General features: G+C 36.0%; 1 protein-coding gene across 2 annotated transcripts; it reads right to left on the bottom strand.

Moving 5' to 3' along the window:
• Window positions 1–452: 452 nt before the first annotated feature.
• Window positions 453–23,723, bottom strand: LOC145731189 (homeobox protein unc-4-like). 2 transcript variants are annotated; one of them, XM_081982845.1, is made up of 4 exons: window positions 22,913–23,723; window positions 9,880–10,064; window positions 2,136–2,340; window positions 453–1,375 (listed from the first exon to the last, which is right to left on the bottom strand). In XM_081982845.1, the coding sequence occupies exons 1-4, from the start codon at window positions 23,157–23,159 to the stop codon at window positions 1,101–1,103; spliced, it is 912 nt and encodes a 303-aa protein (XP_081838971.1). In that variant the 5' UTR covers window positions 23,160–23,723; the 3' UTR covers window positions 453–1,100. The 2 variants fall into 2 exon arrangements, with proteins under 2 accessions (XP_081838971.1, XP_081838978.1); XM_081982852.1 differs by having other exon boundaries at window positions 22,919–23,719.
• Between the last annotated feature and the right edge of the window lie 503 nt (window positions 23,724–24,226).

The following is a 24,226-nucleotide window of genomic DNA, read 5'->3' as shown; positions in this document are numbered from 1 at the left end:
CTAGCTTTGGTTTTATTTTGGCTACAATATACTATTTTTAAAAGACCCATAAAGATCGTGAATAGACTTTACATGTCAGTTTTTTGACATAATTTTTTATGAAAATCAATTTCAAAGTTTATCAAAATTAAAAAAATAAGAAACAAAATTCAATTTTTTATTTAATTTACAATTTTTTTTTTTCAAAACGAGAGGTAAATACATTTCAATATCCGGGAATTTTCAAGTTTGTACAAACTCATCATCATCTAGATTTCAACGTTTCCTTTAAGACCAGAAATAGTATTGTTGACAACACTGGTCATTGTTTCCTTTTTCAGACAATTTTTAGTTTTTCTTTTAATTAAGAAAACCATTTTCTGATGAATCAACTGTGGTTTTTTGTTCAAAATAGTTTATAAAACGATTAAACTACATATAGAAAAAGGTTGTAAGAAATAAAAGGCCCATAATTTATCGAATAAATAGTTAATTTATTATTTGCACTGCGATTTGATATCGATGCCAATTTTTCCGGGCTGAAGAACCAAAAATAATTCGATGCTTCATTATTTATTTAACCTTGGTCTGACAAAAAAATTTCTTCACTAAACTAGACAACAAAACTACAAATTTTGTAGACTTTTCTGTTTTCTCTAAAAACTTGGAAGTCCAGAGTTTACAATAAATCAGGATAATCTCGTATTCGTGTTACTTATGTACATTAATTTTTTAAATAAATTACTTCATTACTGGCTACAGATATGTATACCTATACACAACTTCTTAAACTTACTCTCTGTATATATGTACAAACTGGGGAAAAAAACGTACCTCGTATTATATTTTACAGTCGAAATATCACAAAAATAATAAGTTACAACTCAAAAGAAAAATGCTCGATCGGAGTCCTTAAGGATGCAAACCCTCTTTTTTTTATTGCACAGCAGATGTTACCCAAATTCATTTTAAGGTGTATTTTATAAAGCCTAACCCAACTTTATAAAAGTGACCTTTATAGCCGAAACAAAAAATGTACGCGTACATAAATCTCTCCTCAAACAAAACAATGCCCAACCTAACCTCTCTAACTATTATATACACTGCCCGACACATTAGTTTCAAGTGTTGTTGTTGAGCAACGAGTCTATGCTAAAGGGGTTCGGTCGTTGTCGGCTCTTGTCATCGTAGTCGGGCCCGCTCGATGACAGATCAATGCCGTTATCACTGTTCGTGTCGCCGGCGATAGAGGGCGAGAACATCGAATTGTCGCCAAAATTTTCCGATTCGGCGCCCGAATCGCCCACCACGTCAATGTCACTGTCACTGTCCAAGGTATCGGAACCGCGTTGTGCCAGATATTCCCTCTTGAGGGCCACAAGGTCCACTGTGATACCTACAAAAGAAAATTAAACATTTACAAAATTAAAATTAAAATTAGAAAAAAAGTTAATTTATGTCCGAATGTCTGTAAACTTTTGTTAAAGTTCCGTGGAAATTTACAGTGTGTTTTCCAGAAAAGTCGTTCATATTTGCTGGTTTCTTTATATCCGTTAGCAGTTTATTTAAGAAACGTCTAAAAATTCACTTTAAAAATCCATTTTTAAATTGCTGACAAAAAAAACAGTCACGTGACCTTTAGTACCGATTTTTAAGTATACCTATGTAGTTTGAATAATACCTGGACGCGGAAAAATCTCCAACGTAAAAAAAACTGACAAAACCGACAAACTTAAAAAAATTGCAATTTTAAGTTCAAAAACGTTGAAATGACAGGACACTTTTAAAAGTTCAAATTAAACTCAAAAATTTTAATGTCATTTTAATCTTTGGATGTCAAAAATTGAAAAAAAGCACAATGATACAAAATGTGACGTTACCTTGAAAATTTGTATTTCATTATTTTAAGAGACTCTATAATATTACGTTCAAATTTTTTCACAGACAATAATAACTTCAAAAAAAATATTTGTAGAAATTTGAAATGGTCGGAACAGTCACGTGACTATAATTTGAAACTTGATTTACACGGTCAAACAAAAAACCGTGAAAAAACGAAATTCTAGTTTATATCTCGGAGACATCGACAGTTAGTTAAGACAGAAACCTTTCTACACAACTTCCTATTTTTGTTTAGTATAAAAAATTATGTTTACCTTTAGCTCTCAGTTTCCTAGCTTGACGTTCGAGGGCCTTTTGCAACTTTTTCTTTCGTCGTGCCCGTTCTCGTGCCCTTAATTCCGCAGGAGGGATGGGTTCCCCCGAACAGGACTGGGGATGGGCGTTGTGCGCTGGTCGACCGGGTCCCTTTTTTGTGTGCTCCTTTTTTCGCCATTTTGCTCGTCGATTTTGAAACCACACCTGAAACAATAATGAAGACATTATTTAATAATATAAAAATTAAAAACTATGTGTACAGTGTGTCCCAAATTGGTTATAACATATATTGGAATCTTGGTAACCATAAGAGCTACAGAGTCGCTTAAATGAGGAAAAATGTACAGAATTATACCAAGAGAACAAATGAAATGTTTTCTAACCAAACTAAAAACGTGACTAGGTTTACTCCGACAATTGTTAGACACAACAACAGTCAGGTTGCAGATAATCGGTCTTGACTTTGCCCTGTTGAGTGAATTTAATTATTTTTTTTAATTTGAGCTCATCTACATCTAGCATCTGACAAACTACTTTCTCCGTAAACGTCTAAAGTGATTAACCATGGACGTGTAAATCGATTCGCTAAAAGGTTAATTTGAGAAGAGAAAAAAAGGCCGTTTACCGTGTGTGTATGTAACGTATCTATTACGCGTTTAATTGGATTCGGCGCTATATTATACCGTTCATGATTGTAATTACGGTCGACTGATTAATTTTGCCCGCAACGCGCATAGATTTTACTTTTAGATTGACACATAAATCAAAATGGTCGATTCGCAATTAATAATCCGCGATCGGGGCCTGTAATTGTTTGTTTGGAAACTTATAAATTGATTGTCCAAGGATTTCGTGATTTATTTATTCTCTGTGGGATCGCCTGTGGCTGAGTGAGATATATGAACACCAAACGGCATATGTTGTGTTTTTTTGTAATGATATTTTCACGTCCGATCAAAGACGTTCGAAAAGCGAGTAAATCTGGAATCGATTCGACGCCATTTGCATTTTTATCACGCTTTTCCGTGTACCTGCCCTCGTCCGCGAAAATGGATTTTAAATTACTGATTATTTTCGTTATTACTCCCGCTTTTGTCAGCGTATTAGTGTTATTAATTCGTCCGTTTTTATACGGACCGCGCCGCGTTCTTCCCGCTGTGTAATTATTTTCGAATTACACTGCCCCGTATAATATCTTTTCTGTCTTGACACAGCCACTAGGCTTTAATTCCGTTCATTATACACAGTGGTTTCGAAACATGTACTAGTTTGATCAAATCATTTAAGTTACTGAAAGAAAAAAAATTACGGAATTTTATATAACACTTATTCCCGCTTCCAAACTTGAGTTTTTTTTTTCATTGCCTGGTAAAACTCAGAAGCTCAGTTGAAGATTGCAGTATTTGCTTATACAGGTGTGGTAAATCCAAAACCGACCATAGGAAAACTGCGTAACGGACAGAGAAAGGTACATTATTGCATGCGCGGGACTAAGACAGAAAACGAAAAAAATATCAAGTAGGCCATATTTTCAGCGCGCTGTTGCCAAACGCCAAGTATCACTCAAATACCGTCGACAAAATAACTTGGCGTTTGGCAACAGCCGCGCTGAAAATATGGCCTACTTAATATTTTTTTCGTTTTCTGTCTTAGTCCCGCGTATGCAATAATGTACGTTTCTCTGTCCGTTACGCGGTTTTCCTATGGTCGGTTTTGGATTTACCACACCTGTATACAGTTCGATTCTAGAAAGATGCATGACCATCACGTGACGCCTACGAATTATTTGTACGTATTTCCGAGACTGATTGCTATAGTACTAAAGAGTACTAGTACTATTTGCCAACCAACAAGTTTTTTTGGTTTGTGGTCAACTTTCGAAAGTTCAGACTGTAGCTTCTTAAACCCTTCAATACCAGTTATCTAGTGGCAAAAATTTAGCATTTTTGGTGACTGACACTGTACCGGTTAGTCAACTAAGAATGTGAGATACTACATAGAGACTTTCGAGAAAAAAAAAATAGAACTAAAAGGCCTAAAAGACTAATCTAAAATATCTTTGTAATTCCAGTTTTACCAGCTCTATATGGAATTAGTGGCAACAATGGATTTTTGTTCGACTACACTAATAACCGATAAACTGAACCTTTTTTTAATTCTGCTACTTGATCTCCACAATTTTTGATTAAATCCCATCAAGAGACACATTTTTTAACTTTACGTGATATTCCAAAATTCCATCTTTGTAGATTTCATCTTGTGGAAAAAGGTAGACCGTTTTCACATAAGAAAAATCTCTTCATATTTATTTTCTTATATGAACTTTTTCACTTTAAGAAATGCCCTGATTTCAAAATAATTATTTCAGAGGCATAATCAAAATTGGTTCATTTAACAATATTTAACAGATACAGGAATGTTCAAATATTATTGTCCACATTGATAATCCAAAAACTGAAAACTTCAGGTTTGATTTCATCTTTTACAGCGGTTTTCAACAGGGTTTATCAACATTTTGGAAAATTCTGTCTCAATAGAGTTATAAAAGGATGTTTGTCCATCAAAAAAACTATTTCCCACTGCGTGCGCGCTCTTAAAAATAACTTCATTAAGTCGAACCTAAGTGGGTCGTTAGTTTCGACTTTGGGCGCCCAGATTCGAACCCTGAAAACCGCACGAAATTACTCCTAACAATTTTTTAATAACAGGTATTATGACCGGCTTTTTCTAAAATAAAATTAATTTGCTTTCACGAAAACGCGCCGGTTGCGGCAGTTTCGAGAACCGTAATTACCCGTTCTCGGTTTCGACGCTAATAAAGCGATTTTTTCGCCGTACGCCACTGCATCGGCAAGGGTTTTGCGATACGAGGGGGTGGGTTAAAAAGCCGCAAAAGACCAAAAACTCCCCGAGGATCGATTGGCCGGACTTCGAGATCGGCCTTTGATACACGCTAACTTTCCAATATTGACTGGCAATCCAGGGGGGATAAATCCCCGCCAGATATGTCTATTGTTTTTGAATTGATGGCCCGAGAAACTTCTCGAACACTCGGAAATCGAATAGAAAAAGTTTTAAATGCGGTTTTCGTGCGACCTTTAACCCTCCCCAAATCCAGTTACTCAAATGCTCCTTCTCATTTGGTTTAGGCAGTTTTTTATAAAGAGATTTCATATTTATTATAATCCATTCTATTTTTTTTTGATAACCTCAAATGGATATCAGGAATAAAATTTCTAAAACAATATAAACAAAAATGTTTTCAATGTAACGTTTGTTAACGTTTCCTTCATCATTTGTCAAATTGAAAATATTTACTTTTTTGTGAAGTAACCTGGTCTACCTTTCGTAGAAGTCCATAGTGTTATTCCTAAATCTTGATTTATCTTTCTAATACATTAATTACATAATTTCAATTTAGTGTGACTTTTGCTATAGCTATCAAATTGTCTGGTATACTAGATACCATAATATTTTTCGATTCTCTTTTACGATTTCAAGTACTAGTAGGTATGTCTTATGTATGATTATTTTGTATTTGAAAAATGACATTTTACTTTGTGGAATGTCATTCTATCGGATGTATGCATGCACGTACCGTATACGTAGAAATACAAAAAAATCGATAACTCTGTTAACCAACCATCTTCAAAATGAGGTACACCGATTGCGTAAAAGCCATTAATTTAGCAGCTAGTTAATTTAGAAATTAGTCGCGGTACTCTCCGTAGACGAGCCGTAGAGAATCGAAATAACAAAACGAAAAACATAATTAAATCGTATAGGCGCAATTTTTTAATTTAGGTCGAAACAAACACGCATCCGGCCTACCGAATAACACTTTAAGAAGAGGCAATTTTCAGCGTGGCAATTTATAACCATTAATAGCAGCGCTGCTTAAAATTCAATATCCAATAAATAAGGCTACAAATTGCGGGTACCACCAAATGACCCTCGCCGTAGAAACCAATAAGATATTAATCAAGCCCCGGCTACTTGGCAACTGCCCCGACTGGTTGGTCTGTCTTTCTTCTTCTTCGTTTGCTCTTCGTCGTCTTTTTAATGGCATCGCAAATTTTTGTTTTGTCAGTATAAACGTGTAATGAGCGAACGTTACCACGCAACGAGGAAATTAACAAAAGTAAAACAAAACGGGTAACACGCAAACTCGATTTCATTACTGCACCCACAATGGTTTGTGATTTTTTGATGGTTTGGTATCAGAGAAAACGATGTTTAACCTAACCTAACCTAACCGAACATAACTTAACATTCAACTTTCTATTGTCTCTCAATATTTCAACAATGTTTGCTTTTTTGAATTTCTTCAAAATAAGTAAGAAAGCCTTATTGTGCGGTAAGCTATTTCTCCGGATTTAATGCTTCTAGAACAGTTGAATCTAGGCACTAGTATAACAAATAATTAAATAGCACACTATTAAATTCTCTCTCTCTTATCCTTTTTGCTGTCGGGAGAGCATGGTGACATCATGTTTCTATTTCTCGGATCGTATTTCTCCATCCTGCTCTGTCCTGAGCTGCAAGAGAAGCTTCTTGCAGACCGTGACCAATGATTTCTTTGGTTTGGAGACCTTCCTCGTGGTCGTTTACTATTAATCTTTCCCTCCACAATAAGATTTTCCAGCCCATTCGTTCTCCTTGAGATGTGTCCAAAATATCGTAGGTATGATTGGTTTATCCTGGTTGATAGCCTTGTGGTGACTTTTAGTTTCAGTGTATGATATTCGCAGCATTCTTCTGTAGGCTCACATTTCAAAAGCATCTATTATTCTTCGATTGGCCATTTTTAAAGTCCAGGTCTCAGAGGCATACGTGGCAATAGGAAAGATCAAGGAGTTTAATAATTTCAGTTTAATTGCGTTGTGATATTGCAGAGTCTTTCCATATTCTAGTTAGTTTTAAAGTTGAATTATGTGCCATGGCTAGTCTGCATGAAATTGAAAACATCGTTAAGAATGATTATCACTTGATATGCAATAATAAACGTCCAAAAAGTGTAACGTAGTAATGAAATTATTTGCGCAATTTATTATTTTAAAAATAAATAATGCTAACGGGTTTCGCACCCGTTGCGTACAAAACAAAATAATTCCCGCAGTCTCCCCTCAATTTTTGTAATTATACACCGCGATAAAAATAATGATTCTCGCGATTAAATAATAAAGATGCTAATAATAACGCGATGTTTCGATCTTAATTACGCGATAGGTCGGAGCGGTAATTGATGAAGACAGAACCGCTTTGTCTTGTTTGGTAATTTATTCGCGCCGATTTCAAGCTCAAACAGTGGGAACTTTTAACTCGAGCCGTATGTCTGGTTGCATAACAGTAGCAAAAAAAACATAAATTAGTGCAATACTCTACTTATAAGAATTTTAATTAATTATACAATAAATCAAACTAAATGACAAAAAACGTTACTATAATCGAATTTTATTAACTGTCTGGTTTGGTCTCAAAGATGCATATTTGTGCAATAAACAAAATACTGTACGTGTGACGTTACAGGGATATTCTTAATATTTGACAACATTGATTCTGAACAAATTGTAAGTGTAATGGTATTCATAAACACACATACTAGGACCGACATGACTCTACTGATGTCATTTAAAAAAGAAGAAATTATTCAACATGCCTTGAACCAATTATATCCAAATTTACCTCACTTGTAGCAACCAAAAATAAACTTATGTATGTATACTAAATACGTATTCAAAAATACTCGATTTTTTTAAATCCAAATATCTCCAAAACTGCTGCTCAAATCAATTCTTACCAAGTATTCATTTTTAGGTAAAATAGGTTATAGATCATAAGAATTTTTAATTTAGAGTGTTGCGTACAAAGTGTTTTAAATGTGTGTCAGTTACCACAGTAAATCTTACAATAATAAAATTATATATTCAAGAAAAATTAAAACTAAGTGATATTTGTAACACTCTGTATCTCCATTCACTAATGTAACTAAGGTAAGTTGGGTCAACTCGTCATATTTAAGCTTCAAGAATTAGTGGTAGCATTTTTACCGCACATTTTAAGGACACTCTGTATACTCTTGTTGATTGACAGAAAATCCAATAAGGATAGGAAAACCGGTTGTAAAATGTTGTTCTAACAATTTGTTGATAATAATTTATTTGGTATAAAAAATTAAACACTTTAAAGAAGAGATTTTATGAAAAAGTTTCTGTAGTACAACAGTAAAATGAATCTGATACAAGCGAAACAAAAGACCACATAACAACTGTTTTGTTAAGCAGTTATTACGTGTGGAATTAATTTCACTTTGATAACATCAGAACGAACATTTCACCTGCTAACGACTTCATTATAAACATGTTCCTACTGTTTTTATTACATATTGGTTTAATATGGCGAGTGTCACTTATGTCAAATGGCTGTAATAATGGGTATTTTTTTGAAAGTGTTATAGATTAGACCAAAGCGAAACAAAACGTTAATTTATATGTATATCGCTCAATTAGCGCGAGGGAGATAGGTGCGAGCAGGCTGGCCACTACACGCCATGGAGCAAAGGGCTGCCAACCTGACGCCCTCAAATTACCATGTTAATTATGAGGGAGCAAAGTAGGCAGTAGGCACTTGGCCAGGGCCGGGCCCCTATCTCTAGTAAATGAACAATTTTTGGTTCATTACACTCGACCGAAGCCGGAGCAATGAAAAATAAAGACGAGGTTATGATCTCGCGATTGACCAATGAAATCGCATGACCACGCCCCCTTGATGTACGGAGTCAAGACGATAAAATACCGAGCGTTATCGACTCACGAGTCAAATTTACGAGGTGATAACGCAGAAAAGGTCAATGCTAAAAATTTTGAACTATCAACGACTGATCGGATCAGGGTGCGTATTCTTGAAACGAGGGAAGGAAGTTACCTGTAGAATGTGACAGAAACCCGTTATTGTCAGCTTTTTCTGTCATATTCTATCAATATTTCTCCTGAGATTTCCGTTGCCTGCTTTCAAGAATGACCTGGGCAGACAACAAAAGGGAGCCGAATCCAACTCTGGCCCTTAGCGTGCCGGTAAGTAATATTAGCGAAACTGGCATGCTAATTTTCATTAATTCGTGCCCGGGTCGGTGTCTTGTTTTCTCTCCGTTTCGCCGCCTTAATGGTAGCGGTTATGGTAATGTGCCTGATAAAGACATCATAACGTTTGCCGTAACGATTAAAAAACTAGTTTCTCGTAATCGGGACCCTCAAAAATGAACAGCTGTTTAACGACGATATTTCTTACACCCATACACTTATTCGTAATTCCACAATTGATTTTTCTTTGTATTAACCACTATAAACAAGTAAAGAACCGATTTAACGTTAGTAAGATATAGGCCGTAACTTTCACAAAAAGGTCGAAATTAAGTCATTGTCATTTTGAAGGACAGAGAAATCGAACGAACAGCAAGCTGTTGGACTATTGACATTGACTATTTCTAAAACTTGACATTAATAAAACGAGACAGTTTTATTTGTTGGCATTATAGATAAATTGAAATTGAGACGGCACTGTTCGACCTCGTAAATTCCGAATCCCCAAAGTGTATGAGTGGGGGTCCGAAAGTCGTCGATATCGGGACTTTATATTCGATTTGCGCGAATATACCCTCAGGGCGGGGGCGTCGCTATCGGCCCTTTTCGCCATCAATTTGAATCTTTCCTCGCGGTAAAGTGGGCAATAAAAGTCCTCGCTTACCGCCACTCTGCTCTCTTTCAAATGCAACCGCACCGCCAGCGCTTCCCTCATGAATACGTCGGGATAGTGGCTGGCCAGGAACGCTCGTTCCAGCTCTTCCAGCTGGAAACTGTTAAAGTTCGTTCGACTTCTGCGACGTTTCGACGCCGCTGATTCTGAGTCCGCTTCGCCGCTACTTCCAGCACCTGAAATCAATTTCAGTATTAGAAAAGCCTAAATAAACGGAGGAATCAACCACGACGTCTCTTCAGTCACGTTGAGTCCAGCAAAAATAAAACGTTAAAACTATGGCAAACTTGATATAATAATGCCATCTACAGTTAGCAACTTGAATGCCACATTCAACTCAAATCCATTAAGAGTAAAAACAAGTCAATCTAAATGATAATATCACAATAATATCAATGTAAGGTTAGAAATTAGAGGCCTAAAAGTACTCTCATTTTGACTACATAAGCTCAACGTATTAAAACACACGTCTTGAAATGAAATTGACATAACTGTCCACAAGTTCCCTATTTTGCAATTTTTTGCTAAAATAAAAAAAAACCAACTACTATTATTTAAATGGTGTCCCATTTACGACTCTTGTGTAAGGTATCTCGCTTATTGTTAAAGATAGTGTTGCGTTTTTGCGCCAGTATGCATGTACTTGTTCGTGAAATTAAATTTTATAACCTTTTTAGTTTTTCAAGATACTTGTATAGGGAAAAACTGAAAAAATGTCATTTTTAAGGTATCACAGAAGCTTTTTGAAGAGGGTAAAACGGAATCTCCTACACTCTTTTAGTCAGGATCCAGTGGCATAGCCAATTTTTTTTAGCGTCGTCGTTTTTTTTAACAGATACAAACATACAGGGTAAGTTAGTTTACTATCAGCACTCCGACATTTGATATATCAGCTTTATGATAAAAAGTTTTCTTATAAATATATGTCGGTAATCGCTTTTTTAAGATACAGAGTGTCAAAGTTTTAAATTTTTCGTAATAGTTTCAACACAGCTCATACCGTTTTTCAGATAGTTTAATTAGAAGAAACATAAGAACTATTACATGGACTTACCCATGTATTACTTCCCTGTAGAGAAAGTAAGTTTATTATCCGCGTTCGAAAGAAAGCTTATTTTAAGAGGAGTTTGTAATTTTGTGAAATACTGTAATTTTGTGATAGAGGGTGTGAAAATTATGATTATTTCCCTCATTGTACTAGCAGCCAATAAAATTCAATGAAACTTTCTAGTTCGACCAATGAGAGCCGTTATATACTGAATAAATCCCTAGTTGCTAAAATTTTACACTGAATAAACACCTCCTATCTTTTTCGAATACGTTTTTTTGAAGAACATTTGATATTAAACGAAACGGGATTTAGACACATATAAAATGTAAGCTATTTTCTTCAATATTAACAATTAATAAATCACTATAACGTAGATTCCATTAAAATATTACATAAATTAAAATATTATGACGTCTGATTGTCAATCTGAAATGTAAACAAAAATATACATGGCTGAACGAAAATCTGTCGTCTGCTGGGGTGAGTTCAATATTGTCATTAATTTCATCACGTTTAGTTTAGTATTTGTGTTCTAACTAAGGTGTTTTCTTGTTAATAAACTAAAATGTGAGTTTTCAGGAAATAATCTTAACATATACCCCTCGGCGTTCACGTTTTATCACGTAAAATGTGCATTGGTAGGTTTTTTGCAAAATTTTTCTTTTAGGCAAATGGTTTCGACTAAATAATTCTTTGGAAAAAATCCTTCGACCTGCGGTCTTAGGATTTTATCGTCGAATTATTTAGTCTCAATCATTTTCCAAGCAAAATTTTGCAACCTATGCACAGTTTACCCGATAAAGCTTGAACGTATCCGGATATAACCTATGATAAAACTACTAAGAAAAATCAAAATTTTATAAAATCTGAATGAATCGGGAATTCTGAAACTAAATTTCGTTGAGTTTTGCTAGTGTTTATCAGGTTTCTTCAATCACTCCTACTAGTTTTGCAGGAAATATACAATAAAATTTTTATTTCTCAAATTAATGTAACTTTTTGTCGCATATCAAAATATTTTACATTTTATTTTCAATCAATCATACATCTTTAAAAAAAAACGTTTTTAACTTTCTGACAGTTTAAAGTAAACATATTTTTACTTCATATAAATAAACAACATTTATAGTATATTATTCAACGAGCTTTTTATGATAGCCATTAATCCCTAAGGGGGATGTTTACGTCACGAGCCGCAGGCGAGGGACGCAAATCTCCCGTGGGATTAATGGCCATAAAAAACGAGGATAATACTATACTTTGTCCACGACCACTGTCCATTACCACTAATGCCAAGTGCAGGCAAATTAGAAGTTGATACTCTTTTATGTAGATAATAAATAATATAGGTAATCTCTCAAATCCGCCATAACAACTGAAATGTCAAACTCGATACGATTAGGATCGCGTTTAGAATGGCCGTCGGTGTACAAGTCGTGACAGAATTTGGGAAAAAATGGATCACGTGAACAATTTATTTACATAACTATATGGTGGCATGTGACAAAGGCCACGGTGCGCACACCAGCCCTATTTCTGAACGCACCCCCAGCGTTGCCGCCTACGACCACAAGGGCACTGACGTTGTCAATGTCAACTTAAAAAACCACAAAACTAAGGACGGTCATACACCAAAAATATTTCAAATATAAATTATGGAATTTACCTAATGATTTGGCAAACTCCTGTACTGTGTTATTGCGGTGTATTTGTTAAGAAAATGGTATTCTGAATTAGCAGTAATTGCAAAGACATAAGTGGATGTCTAGATGCAAGAAATACCGCATATCCCATGTTTTATGCTTGGTGTGCAACCACCTTTAGGTCGAGAGGGAATAATGATCATTATTCCTCTTCATTAATCCCTCTGACGCTATATGACCTTCATTTAGCTTCTGTCAACACGCTGAATATTGGTACATTATTGGTTGGTCGTGGACAAACTAAATTATTAGTCCCAGTGTGGTAAAAATTCAAACAATCCTTCTGTACTGTGCTTTCACTGGGCGTTGACCATAATGTACTGTCAATAAGAAACTAACCACATTGACTCCGGACGTTTACTAGGATTATTTTATGTACGAGACTGAAATAATAGAAGTGATAAATGCCTTGTCCCACACCGATTTCCACCATTAATTATTGCGACGACAATGGCGTTTTAATTTGAAGAGAATTGACAATACCGTAAATTCCAATATCCGCTTCAAAAGAGGGACCCATTGACGTGTGTGTCACGGTTCGCATGTTAATCAAATGACGAAATTAAATTTCCCGAAAATTATGCATCGCCGATCGATCAACCCTGGAACTTAATTGGATGGTTCTATTTCGGTTAATAAACCAAACAATGTTACTTTCTAATTTACCTATTATTATCCGATGAGCTTAATACGGTGCATGCAAAATAAATTAAGAAAATCACGTTCTAATTTTGTGCGTAATGTACGTAAATCGGGCACCGTTTACACTTAAACATTCCGGAGGCAGTAAACAGTCCCATAAACTGTTGATTAAGACATAGTTTAAAGGCTGAGCATTCGGAGGCCACTGTCACGCTCGTTACCTAAGTCGAAAATCCTACTTTACAGCTTTTCCAAGGATTATCTTAGGCCTGTTTGTGAGTTATTTAAGACGTAAATAACGCCCGTTTAAATGCTAATCGGCCGTATTCACGCAAGCTGGAATTATTAAATTTTACTTAACGCTGCCAAGTCCGTGGAAAACGTGGCGAGTTATCTGCCCGGATCGGGACCTTACCGTACTTATATGAGTTTTATAAAGAATTTTTGTGATAATCCCGACGGTGTAAACATAGTTATTAGGATAAACGCTTCGACGGCTCGTATCAATTTTGAAAATCTGCGAAAATGCAAAATAACGACACCGCTAAGATTATTTTACCATATAACTATAACGTCTCTATTTTAGCCTTACGTTGATAGGCAGCTATTGTAATCTACGTTCAAGAAAACACAAACGCATAGTGTGTGAAACACTCAAAGAGCGACAGCTCCCTATTAATACAAGCAAGAGTCGAACGGGGTAATTGAAAAAATCGATGTGTGTAATTTGAAGCAGAACACTGTGATTTTAACGTTTACGAGCCTTATAATTTTATGATCGATGGATCATGCCTTAAAAACGTAAATTACACCGAGACCCGAGGTAATATTGAAAGTTTGGCCGGCCAAACGTTCAGATAATCCTTGTGATGTCAAATAACCCTGATGGTGGTGAAACTTGCAAAACTGTCTGTCTTAATAGTGTCACGTCCGAACAGAAGGTGTAGCTTACTTAGTTAGAAGTAGCATCTTCAGGTGTTTTTAGTGAAAGAATGAAATATCGCCCTTTTAACATGTTGTTATTCCAGGTTATGCTGGATTGCACCAACAATATCATCATAATTGGCACAGGATCTTGACTTGACTTGTCATTCCAAAACGGAAAAGTTGAATAAAAAAAACTATTTTTCAGACTTGAATATAAAACTATAGTATTAAGGATGCGAAGATATTTGTCTAGTAAATAACCATACTCAATTATTTCTATAAAAGCCTACATATATTCAGTTTAAAAAATGATACAAAGTTGCTTGCAGTTTTTATTACCAATAAATGACGTTTAAATAACAAAAAATCGGTTTTACAGGATTGCTACGCTAGGAGAGTGGTAGCAACAAAATGGCGTCGTTCTGAAAGTACCAACCTCGCTGATGCACATTTAATCACCGAAAAAGCTAAACCAATCAAATCCTCCCAAACATAGATAGCAATTTCCAATTTGGAGTAAACAAAACGGCGCCATAGACCGCATTCGCATTAATTCCGCGTCAATTTAGACAATTGAATCGGGCTTCAATTGTCCTTTGATTTATGCTCCGGATTGATAATCGGAGGCACGCGATTGGTGCATTTCGCTTTTGCTACGTTGCCATTCCGCCCAGCAAATCATTCTCGTTTAGTCTAGGGTATATGGTATCATACTCGCTTTCTTTTAGCTATATCTAAGCTTCAAACCTTGTGAGTTGTTTGTTATTAATACAGGGTGTCAGGATATATTTTGGAATGGGATTTAAAATAAGAAAAGTTCGTAGGAAGACATAGGTATTTTAAGAAATGCTTCTCTGAGTACCCTTTGAAACAATTTGCACTAAAACTATGACACTCTTAGTAGCTTTGTTTGGGTTGTTTATTGTGAACTGTTTCGAATATGGGGTTGGACCATTTGCACGATAATTGGTATATAGTCCTGCAAATCAGTATACAGCAATACTTATTTCATCCATGCAGATGGCTCAAATCAGTTCAAGAACAGTTCCTGAACGGTTCAGAATTTTGAACCCAAAGCTATAGTACGCTATTATTTTCTTAAGTCAAATTACTGAATAAATATGCAGGTGTGGTAAATCCAAAACCGACCATAGGAAAACCGTGTAACGGACAGAGAAACATAGATGATTGCATGCGCGGGACAAAGACAGAAAACTGAAAAAATATCAAGTAGGCCGTATTTTAAGCGCGCTGTTGCCAAACGCCAACCATCCAATATCGTGGACAAAATTAATTTTATTGTTGAATTATTCCTAATTTTTTCCATTCATTTGGATAATCTGTATACGGTCAGCGGGCTGTATTTAGTCCGATTTCTGTCATTAACAGTTTGAATGAAATTATTTATAACGATACTGAATATATTACGATATTGGATACTTGGCGTTTGGCAACAGCGCGCTTAAAATACGGCCTACTTGATATTTTTTTTAGTTTTCTGTCTTTGTCCCGCGCATGCAATCATCTATGTTTCTCTGTCCGTTACACGGTTTTCCTATGGTCGGTTTTGGATTTACCACACCTGTATTTACTTATGGCAAAAAGTAAAATCGGCTATTTTTTTCAAAATCAACTAATCCTATCTATTTTTTATTATAAATTAACTGGTTTTTGTGCTTAATGATAATCTTGAAAATTTTCCGTTCAAAATTATGATTTTCTGCTTTTTGAGGTAAAGAGAGTGAAATCCACTCGACTAAAACTCACGCTACATCGTCCACACGAAGCGAATCAATGTATTTAGTTGTTAATTCTAGGCCTTTATCAATTTGTACCGATTAGTTTTAGCACCGTGCCATTAGCTAGACTAATAGTTTTGTTAGGTGGGCTTTTAGCGTTGTGGAAACTGATCGTTTACAACGTGTCCGGTCTAATGGACGGCCGTTTGTTTCGTCCCGAATTTTATCGAGCAAATTGCATTAGTTGCGAACAAATCAGAGTATTAGCACCGCATTACATGCCCTAAACCAATATTGTCGTTTCGCATCACCCCCAATCCGGTAAAAATAAACATCACGTCAAGAGAATAACCGAGGGGGGTGTAAATAAGCTTAATTTCTATTCCAGGCTCGTCGGTCGCGGTATACAAGTTAAGTGGAAACTCCCCCCTTTAACTTTCTAAAGGGATGGGGGAGAGTTGTCGCGATAATCCCTCTCATAACCGTTTTTGTGTGGTTCACTTGGTTGGAAGGTAAACAATGAAGCGCTTACTGGCGTTGAAAAATAACAACTTTTTGCTACAAAAACGAGAAATTGTCTCAATCTGCTGCTAAGAACTGAAAGTGGAAAAAAACTGGAACGGCATTAGCATTCACCCTCCTCCACCCCCTCTAAGTCGATTTTAACCAAAGCTCCGAATATAATGTAGCGTCAAATTGAGTTGGGGCGTCGCCCCCCGAGCCCGCGCTTGAGATATGAGCCCCTTGGGCCTCGTTCTCCGGCAGTCTCTATTATTATTGTATAGAACAAATCAAAAGGTTAGCTCTGTTAGAGTGGCTTAATAACGAAAATAAATCATTGCCTCACACCATAAGGAGGTCTGCTCTGTTTTTTGCGTGGGACATTCTCAGAAAAATGTTTTATTAAATTGATTAACCTTTTAATGTAAGTCTTAACCATCAGGTTAGGAATGATAGAGATAGATAGACTCTAAATGAGGTCTAACCGGGGAGAAGTAATTAAGGAACTTAACAGAATCCAGCAAACGAAAATCACAAGTACAAAATCGCTTGAGCAACATGAGAAGTAAAACTCAACTCCGGATCCAGAAGAACCAACAGATCCAAGACGGAGATAACAATTTTAAGTCTTGATGAGTTTTACACCATAAGTCTAGTCAGTAGGTATTCTTTGATGAGAGAATACCATATAGAACAACATTTCCCTGCCTTCAGTCCCTTTCCATTATGGTCACGCCATCCACTGAGTCGGTCCAGATCTTCCTAGATTAGATCACTCATCGTGAGAATTAACCTTCAAGTACAATTTAAGATCATCCGCAAACAGAAATAATCATTTATATAAGTTTTTTATTGAGAAACTTCAACCACCAGTCGCAGTTTATCCGAATCAGTACTTAAACTCATATAAGGGAAATGAGATAAAAAATATGAGGAAAGGGGAAAGGAAAACCCGAGGAAAATCAAACCATGAAGTGTCTTTAACTTTTAATTATTTCTTCAAATAAATCGAAAGATATAGTTATTTAATTTAGGAAGTGCAAAAAGATGGTATTTTTCTACTTGTAAATAACATCTTGATAACCATTATGTGATTAGTATTACAGATATTTTGAGGGGAAAACTTTTGGTGGAATGCCCCAATAAAACCGCACCCCTCGTTGGGATTTGTCGGTCCCTGAGGTTTGTTTTGGGACAGAGGGTTGTTTTGCGGTAAATATGTTGTTGTATTAGCTATTGATGATGTTCTGGAGATTTGATTCCGGTGCCTCCAAGGGGATGATCGGATAAGAGGGTGCGAACTTAATGACAGATTATTGGATTTTCTTTCTGGAGTTGTGAAAAAAAAAACGAAATACGGTGACGGTAAAAAATGGTTTAATAATTTCTTTGAGCTTTTAGTGGTTTTAAGTGTTTCGCCTTTAACGTATCGGTTCAAGTATTGAATATTAATGAGCGTCTTCATCAAGCTCGAGGTTACAAATTGCCAGCGATTAACCATTAATTTAATAACCCGGCCTCGGTTCTGTAAACAGCCATTGAATGAAAATTGCTCGACATCACCGATACAATCTGTGGTCCCCATTATTATTATTATCGGTGTTGTGTGGTAGCTTTTCCTTCGGGCACCAAAGTCGAAGACCCGGAGCGAAGATGATAAAGAAGACGAAATCCCCTTCGGATAATTACGCAGAACAACACAATCAACAATTCCGGTTCTTCTTCTCTCATAAACAAGAGTTAACAGTTAAATATGGTAACATTTCGATGGCTTGATTATGTCCCGCAGGCTCTTGTTTTTCTTCGGCCGATGGCTTTATTAGCCGCTTAACATGCTTCAAATTCCAGTGCTGGAATTAGAATCTTTTTATATTTTGCAGCTATATTCGTCTTCAGTAGATTTAGAATTGGTTGATAGTTTAGACATCACCCAACAATTTAATTCTTTAAATGCTATTTTTTTTTCAATTTGAGTAAACCACGTAATCTGCCCAAAAAAAGGGTCTGGCAAAATGTTACAAAATCATCATGGAATCTACAACTTTGGTACTTACTTGTGATTAATTCGTAAAACAATTAAACCTTTCCTACTTCAAAAGAAAATTTAAACCGTTCTGAATAATCAAAATCTACCACTCTAAATAGGAATTATCTGTATCAAATAAAACCAGAATACCTCTAATTAGGTAAGTATGGAAAAATATTTGAACTTTATACAATCGCAGGAGTGTGATAGAATACCAAAAAGATCAGGATCCCAAACACGACTCCGTTTAATCTCCTATAAATAATTCAATAGGTTAATGGAATTTCGCAAAACCGATGACGTATCAGTATAAACGAGACCAGACGGTTCTTCTTGGATGCCCGGTTGGTTGCCTAATCAATTCTCCCAAAAAACCCCGCAAGCCTATAATAAGATTAATAACAATAATGTGCGTGATCGCGATAAATTTGATTATACCAGAAACCCCACCGAATAGATCCAGCCCAAATCCCTCAGTGGAATATACCTACTTAATATATTATCGATGCGACTTAAAGAAAACTGAACCGGTCTGAATTAAAATCCCATAACCAACCTATGCTAAGCATAAATTTAATGAATCGGCTTTAATACTTTGATTTGTGGCTGGCTCGTAACGGAAACGGACTCGTTAGCCGCAAATTGAAATAACTCGGCGGCTCTTATAATAATTTACCAAGTTACATCTATAATATTGGGAAAAATCTGAAAAATTGAATAAATTTTAAATTTCATAAACTTTAAGCTTCAATCTAGACAATGATTTCAGTAGGTACCTAGTTTTGAGTAACTGCTTACTGGTAACATCACAAAATAAAAAATGTTGATAGCAAAATAATATCCTGGAATTATTTTAGCTATTTATATTTGACCGAAAATTAAGGGGTCTAATATTTTAACAAGTAAAAATTTTACAACCCTACAAATTTACATTATTTTGGTTCATTTTAGCTTACTTACCACAGTCTCTACTGCTATCAGTGTTATTACTCTTTATGGAAAAACTGGTTAGAAAAGTGACTTATTAGTAGCAAAGTTGAATCGTAATGGCCACTACTACTTTCAACAATAATTTCTGTATTTTTTGTAATATTTCTAACTAAAAAAATTATAATTTTTGTAATTTTTGTAATTTTACCTTACAGCTAATTCTAAAGTAGAATCTTTGGAGTTCTCACATTGTGTTAAGATTAAATTTGAGTGTTTTTATGATCTAAGCATAAATGGTTGATTTACTGAGGTATTGCAATATACAGCAAAACTATTCCGCTTATCAAATGTTAATTAACTGGAGCTTTAGGAAAATGACTTTACCGCATTTCTGACGTCAGCTGAAACTCTTCAAGTTAACCATTTATTATATGAATATAGCTATGAAAAAGCACTTATCTTCGACTTCCAATAGTGTTTAAATACGTTTTAGTTTCATAATACCAACCACAAACCCTCTGAAACCGTCTTCTTTATTAAACTTGGCCATACACACAAGTCTGGCATACTCCAGACCAACGAACAATGAGCCAACTCGACTAAAACACAACAAAAAGTTTTAATTTAACTTCCCCCGCGTCGCCAACGATAATAAATCGCGGTCGTTTCGCTATCTCTAGAGTACCCGGTCCATAGATATAGATACGTCCCTTCTGGAACTGGATCTTATCGCTGTCGTATATCTATGACCGGTCGGGGCAATTCCAAAAATTGAATAAATCAGAGTCTATGCGGAATTATTGTTTTCATAAATTTCGACAGGGTTGGATCTACTCAACTCGTATGAGTAACCCATCCAGGATATTTTTCTCTGATCTACATTCCTGATGCTGGCTTATTTTGACAGTTTCACAATCAATGAAGTTTAAGTTTGTCAAATAAAGGCACAGCATACTTTAAACTAAGTTCAAGTTAAGGATGGTTCAGACTGTAATATTATAGATGAACAAACTGACTGAACCTCACTTAACTTGGTTAAGGTAAATGACGGTAAGTCAAGTTTTGGTTCTGGATGGGCTACAACGTACAGCGATCGGAGGACCTACAATTCAATTCATTTACAAAAGTCTAAGATCTAATCGACCAAATATTACTGGATATTTTAACTATTTTTTTAGTTTACTTTGGTCTGTGACAAACTCCGTGACAAACCGTATGTGAGAACTCTGCATATATCTGAAATTTTAATTGACAAAAATACTGTTGGTTAAAATGAATTTGTCCCAATTTGTAGGCATCTATTTTTGCGACAAAAAAAATATTAATTTTTAAATTAATTTTCAAAGTTTGTAGACATCCTAGTATTAATGTTTATAGAAATATACTAAACTAAATAATTTTTAAAGTTCAAATTTTTACGATTATTTGTAGTGCGGTCCTGTCGAGTGATCAAGATAACAATCCCCCCAGTCATATTCCTTATGCCCGTCTGGAAAATTCTATTTTCCGAGACGAATTGATTCTATTTATCATATTTTCCGCGGACGTAAAATATTTTACGACCCTAGAGAGGGTTGGTTGGTTTTGTCCGAACTGTATAGTGGAAGGACTTTGGTCTTTTAAGGTCATTAAATTTCGAAAATGAGCAAAAAACCGGCACATTGTTAACCAATATTGAATCATGACACCCATAAGTCATCGTTGGTATACCTGAAATAATTACGGGGCGCGGAAAAAATTCCGTTTTTTTCCAGACAATTTATTTTTTTCTCGCCCGAAGAATGGATCGAACGATTACGGCGCGGTTTCGGTCGTATTCAGTCGAAGATGAACCGTGAAATTAAAATTATTAACCTGTGTAAACAAGGTTTCAATTGAATCTTAACTAGAATCCCTCCGATGACCGCGAGATGTGTTTATTTATGGCGGGGCGAAACGGCTGACATTCGGATCTTTGGTGTGAAACTTTCAAATAGAAAATACTTAATTTACCCATTCGATACGACCATTTTCAGGTTAACAGTTAATCGAAGTCCGGTTACATTTATCAAGTTTTGACACCTCTCCTACGTTTCAATTTATGAGCAGTTCTCAATTTACTACCCTATTGTGTAGAGAAGCATTTTTAGTGGTATACGTGTATATGGAGTAAAACGTGTCTTCTGTCTCGAAAATGACATTTGACAGTGATATTTGATGTTGGGAAAAGAGTTAAACAGTAAACATCACCACATTTTCGAGAATCTATTAATGTTTTTTTGTTGTTAATGTGGTTCAAATTTATTTAAATAAAAATAAGTTTTAAGGTTAATTGTACCTACTTTACTTGATGTTATTTTAGCAATATCTATTCTACGTGTGATAAAAATACTAAAAAAAATTTAAACTCTAACATCTTATCATAAAATGACAGCGTTTGACGACATATTTTTATATGACAAATTTATAATTATTAAAATAAGTTTTTCTGTCGAATGCCATATAGTCGTGCTGATAAACTGGATTTTCTCTACAGGGTGAATGAGATAATCCTTCTTTCAAAGAAAAAAACCAGAAAACACTTGCACAGTCGACAAAAATGCAGGAGGCAAAAAAAGTTTCCAAAAAAATTGATTGTTCACTAATGAACAGTTAATACAAATGGCTAGGCTGTCAATAGAAGCCTGACTATGAAAATAGTATTACCCTGTAAAATTTTCGATTATTATTAAGCCTATCGAAATGCAGCTAATTAACTCACCCTGTATACGTAAAATTGACTCGATGCAACACGCAACAAGACAATTGACAACTTTGAGACCGATTTCTACTAGACATGAGCTGGCTGGAAATAGAATTAGAGATGGGCTTATGAAGATGAATGTGTAAATAGCTTAAGTTCAAAGATGGAGTGCTTTTTACAGATAATTTCAAAAAAACAAAAAAGCCAACTGACAGGGTTGGCAACATTGGCAGTCATTAGAAATTGCTGAGCTTAGATAGTAGAGATGTGCTAGAGTGGTGACCAAAGACACAGAGTTGTAGGAGTAGTTACTTTGAATACATAGGACCTAATTCATATCATCATATGATACGAATCAAATTAAGGTTCTAATAATGTGATTAGAATTTTCTTTTTTCTTTCTAATCTTAGTCTAACTTCATTAATGTAACAAATTTGATTGCTTCTTGTGATTAACTAGCGTTAATGTCCTTAAAAATAACATGAAACGTAAATTTGTCTTAAAGTGTCTTACTCTATTATGTGACAGAGAACATGATAGGAATATAGTAGCAACCTGACCAGTACATGTACGTACTTCACTAATCATGTTTCCAATGCTACTTTTCCGCATGTGATACTCCCTTTTCTCAAATTTAACATTCCTATCACATGACTTGTAATAAAACCTGGTAATAGCAAATTTTGACTATGACTGTACTTTAGTTTTGTGGAATAAACACTGAACCATACGTCAGGTTATGGGTCCAGTTTCAGAAAAATGGCACCATTAACCTAACCTACCTTTACCGTTTAATTCGCTGCCAGAGTCTTCCGACGGGGGTCCAGGTGGTGCCCTCAATCCGGGACCTAATCCGTGCGGGTACCTCGGACGATTCAGGGGCGAAAAAGCACCGGGAAACTGCCCTAACAATTGGGCGGCACCGGGGAATTGTAGTAAGGGTGCCCACGGGGGCCTGGGTGCTAAATGGGCAGCGGCGGCCGCGTACAATTGGAGTGGTGGCGGCAGCACACCCGACTCCAAAACCATCTTGTGCAGATCGTCGGAGGACACTTTGGCGGCTATACTGGGGGACACTCACTGATAACGAACAACTAGTGTCATTTCACCACTCGTTTACTGTCCGTTCTTATTTAGTATCCACTTTGGGACGTTCTCTATTAGAAAAATCACTCGCGTTTTCAACTTTTTTTTTAACACTGTGTATATAGCTAATGCAAGAACTAACTCTCTACATGCAACTATACCGAAGCCGACTGTGTGATGTAGATGTATCGGGCCGACGTAACGGGCCAGTGCTCCGGGTCCTGGGGGAGGGGATCGAACCTTCGCTGCCATTTCGTCCTCTCTCTTCAGCGCACCACCCCATTGGTCGGGAATAGGGACGTCTATGGATTGGCCCCGCCCTTTCTACACCACCGAATATGATTACTGGAAATGTAAGGTGATGTCAATATGTTTCGTTATTTATCGCGAAAATTGATGGACCTTTTTGGGGGCTAGTTGAAATTTAGCTTTTATTATTTTTTGATGGATTGGCGGCGTGACGCGGCTGTTTTTCCCTTCGACAATTGGACCGCGGTGAAGGGGAAGGGGGCGCAGCTAATTATCGCGCTCCATGGTAGGGGAGGGGTGGGGGGACACTTAATATAATTGGAGATTTAATTTAACGGCTCGACCATTAATTATTTTATTATATAGGAATTTATTTTGTGGGGTTATAAAATACAGTTTTTGTTGTAATAGAATTTGTATTATTTGTCAAAGCTACGATCGTTAACTGGCGTAAGGGTGAATTATGGCGATGGGCGGCTGGAATCGCTTCTTCCCACACTACTGATGGCCCTATAAAGGGCGGATGCAGTCGCCCGTTTAATCCGGTGTCTTCGTAATCCCTTTATCTGGTTAATATCAATGATAAATCGCGTTCGAGGTTTTATCTCATATTTTACATGGGAAAAATTTGTCCAAATACTTTTAGGTCATATACAGAGTGATTCACAAGAAATGGATAATCTGAATAGGTTTTTTTACTTTTTGCTCAAATAAAGCAACCTTTAGATGGTCGCAAAGGGCAGGTCTCCCCCCTTGTCACC

Source organism: Ips typographus, linkage group LG1, assembly GCF_016097725.1.
Source record: "Ips typographus isolate SLU linkage group LG1, UJ_Ityp_2.0, whole genome shotgun sequence".
Classification (NCBI taxonomy): Eukaryota; Metazoa; Arthropoda; class Insecta; order Coleoptera; family Curculionidae; genus Ips; species Ips typographus.
The sequence above is the reverse complement of the archived record's forward strand: the minus strand, read 5'-3'. Positions and strand labels throughout refer to the sequence as shown.